Source organism: Trachymyrmex septentrionalis, unplaced genomic scaffold (assembly GCF_001594115.1).
Source record: "Trachymyrmex septentrionalis isolate Tsep2-gDNA-1 unplaced genomic scaffold, Tsep1.0 C3464614, whole genome shotgun sequence".
Lineage (NCBI taxonomy): Eukaryota > Metazoa > Arthropoda > Insecta > Hymenoptera > Formicidae > Trachymyrmex > Trachymyrmex septentrionalis.
In genome coordinates this window covers 1-749 of record NW_017303618.1, presented here as the reverse complement: position 1 = coordinate 749, position 749 = coordinate 1, and the positions used below count along the sequence as shown (strand labels likewise).

The window sequence follows — 749 nt, the reverse complement described above, 5'->3', positions numbered from 1 at the left end:
TCTCAATAATGTCATGTTTTCGAGATAAAAATTTGTAACGCTTTATTTTGAACAGTATAATATAATATTAAAAGATCTTATCACTTAATAAATTTAGACAGACTTACTTATATTATAATATCTATATATTGCTATTTAAATTTAATATTTATACAGATGTTTATTCTTATTATTTGCATATATTTATAAACATGATTATTTTCTTTATTTTTGCAATACATCATTAAATTCTTAAAATATGAAATATCTTTTAATGTTTATGTTTCGACTGGAATAAATGTTAGGCGATGCGGATCAATAGGTCGGATCACCAAATCAGCTCCTAATCGTACATTTTTTAAATAATCAAAGGGTTCCAAGTAAAAATTATGAATCAGAGAGGCTATTATTACCTTCATCTCCAGCATAGCAAATCGTTGACCTACAATTTGATATGTATTGAAACTTGTTTATGTATAAAAGAATATCATTAAACAATTTACCGATGCAGTTACGTGGTCCAGCACTGAATGGTAAATACGAGTAAGGATGACGATTTTGGATCTTCTCAAGCAAAAATCTATCTGGATCAAATATCTCTGGATTTGGCCAAAAATTGGGATCTCTATGGACTCCATAGATATTAACATGCAACATCGTTTTTGGAGGTAGTAAATATGACTCTGAAAACAGAAAAACACAATATTAATCGAAAGTTTAAATCGAAATATTAATGAAAAGTGTCATTAAAATTTGAAAAATAAATATTT

The 749-nt window shown here is 26.8% G+C and overlaps 1 protein-coding gene across 2 annotated transcripts; it reads right to left on the bottom strand.

Annotated features, from left to right (window-relative positions):
* Positions 1–240: 240 nt before the first annotated feature.
* On the bottom strand, positions 241–659 carry LOC108745349 (cytochrome P450 4C1-like). 2 transcript variants are annotated; one of them, XM_018481575.1, is made up of 3 exons: positions 483–659; positions 393–421; positions 241–322 (listed from the first exon to the last, which is right to left on the bottom strand). In XM_018481575.1, the coding sequence occupies exons 1-3, from the start codon at positions 634–636 to the stop codon at positions 308–310; spliced, it is 198 nt and encodes a 65-aa protein (XP_018337077.1). In that variant the 5' UTR covers positions 637–659; the 3' UTR covers positions 241–307. The 2 variants fall into 2 exon arrangements, with proteins under 2 accessions (XP_018337077.1, XP_018337000.1); XM_018481498.1 differs by having other exon boundaries at positions 241–421.
* Between the last annotated feature and the right edge of the window lie 90 nt (positions 660–749).

What these genes read in the sequence shown, in the direction of transcription:
- LOC108745349 (XM_018481498.1), bottom strand. Translation starts at nt 636, where the DNA reads ATGTTGCATGTTAATATCTATGGAGTCCATAGAGATCCCAATTTTTGG. An exon ending in TGGACCACGTAACTGCATCG is followed by an intron (nt 422 to 482) that starts GTAAATTGTTTA and finishes ATCAAATTGTAG; the next exon opens with GTCAACGATTTGCTATGCTG.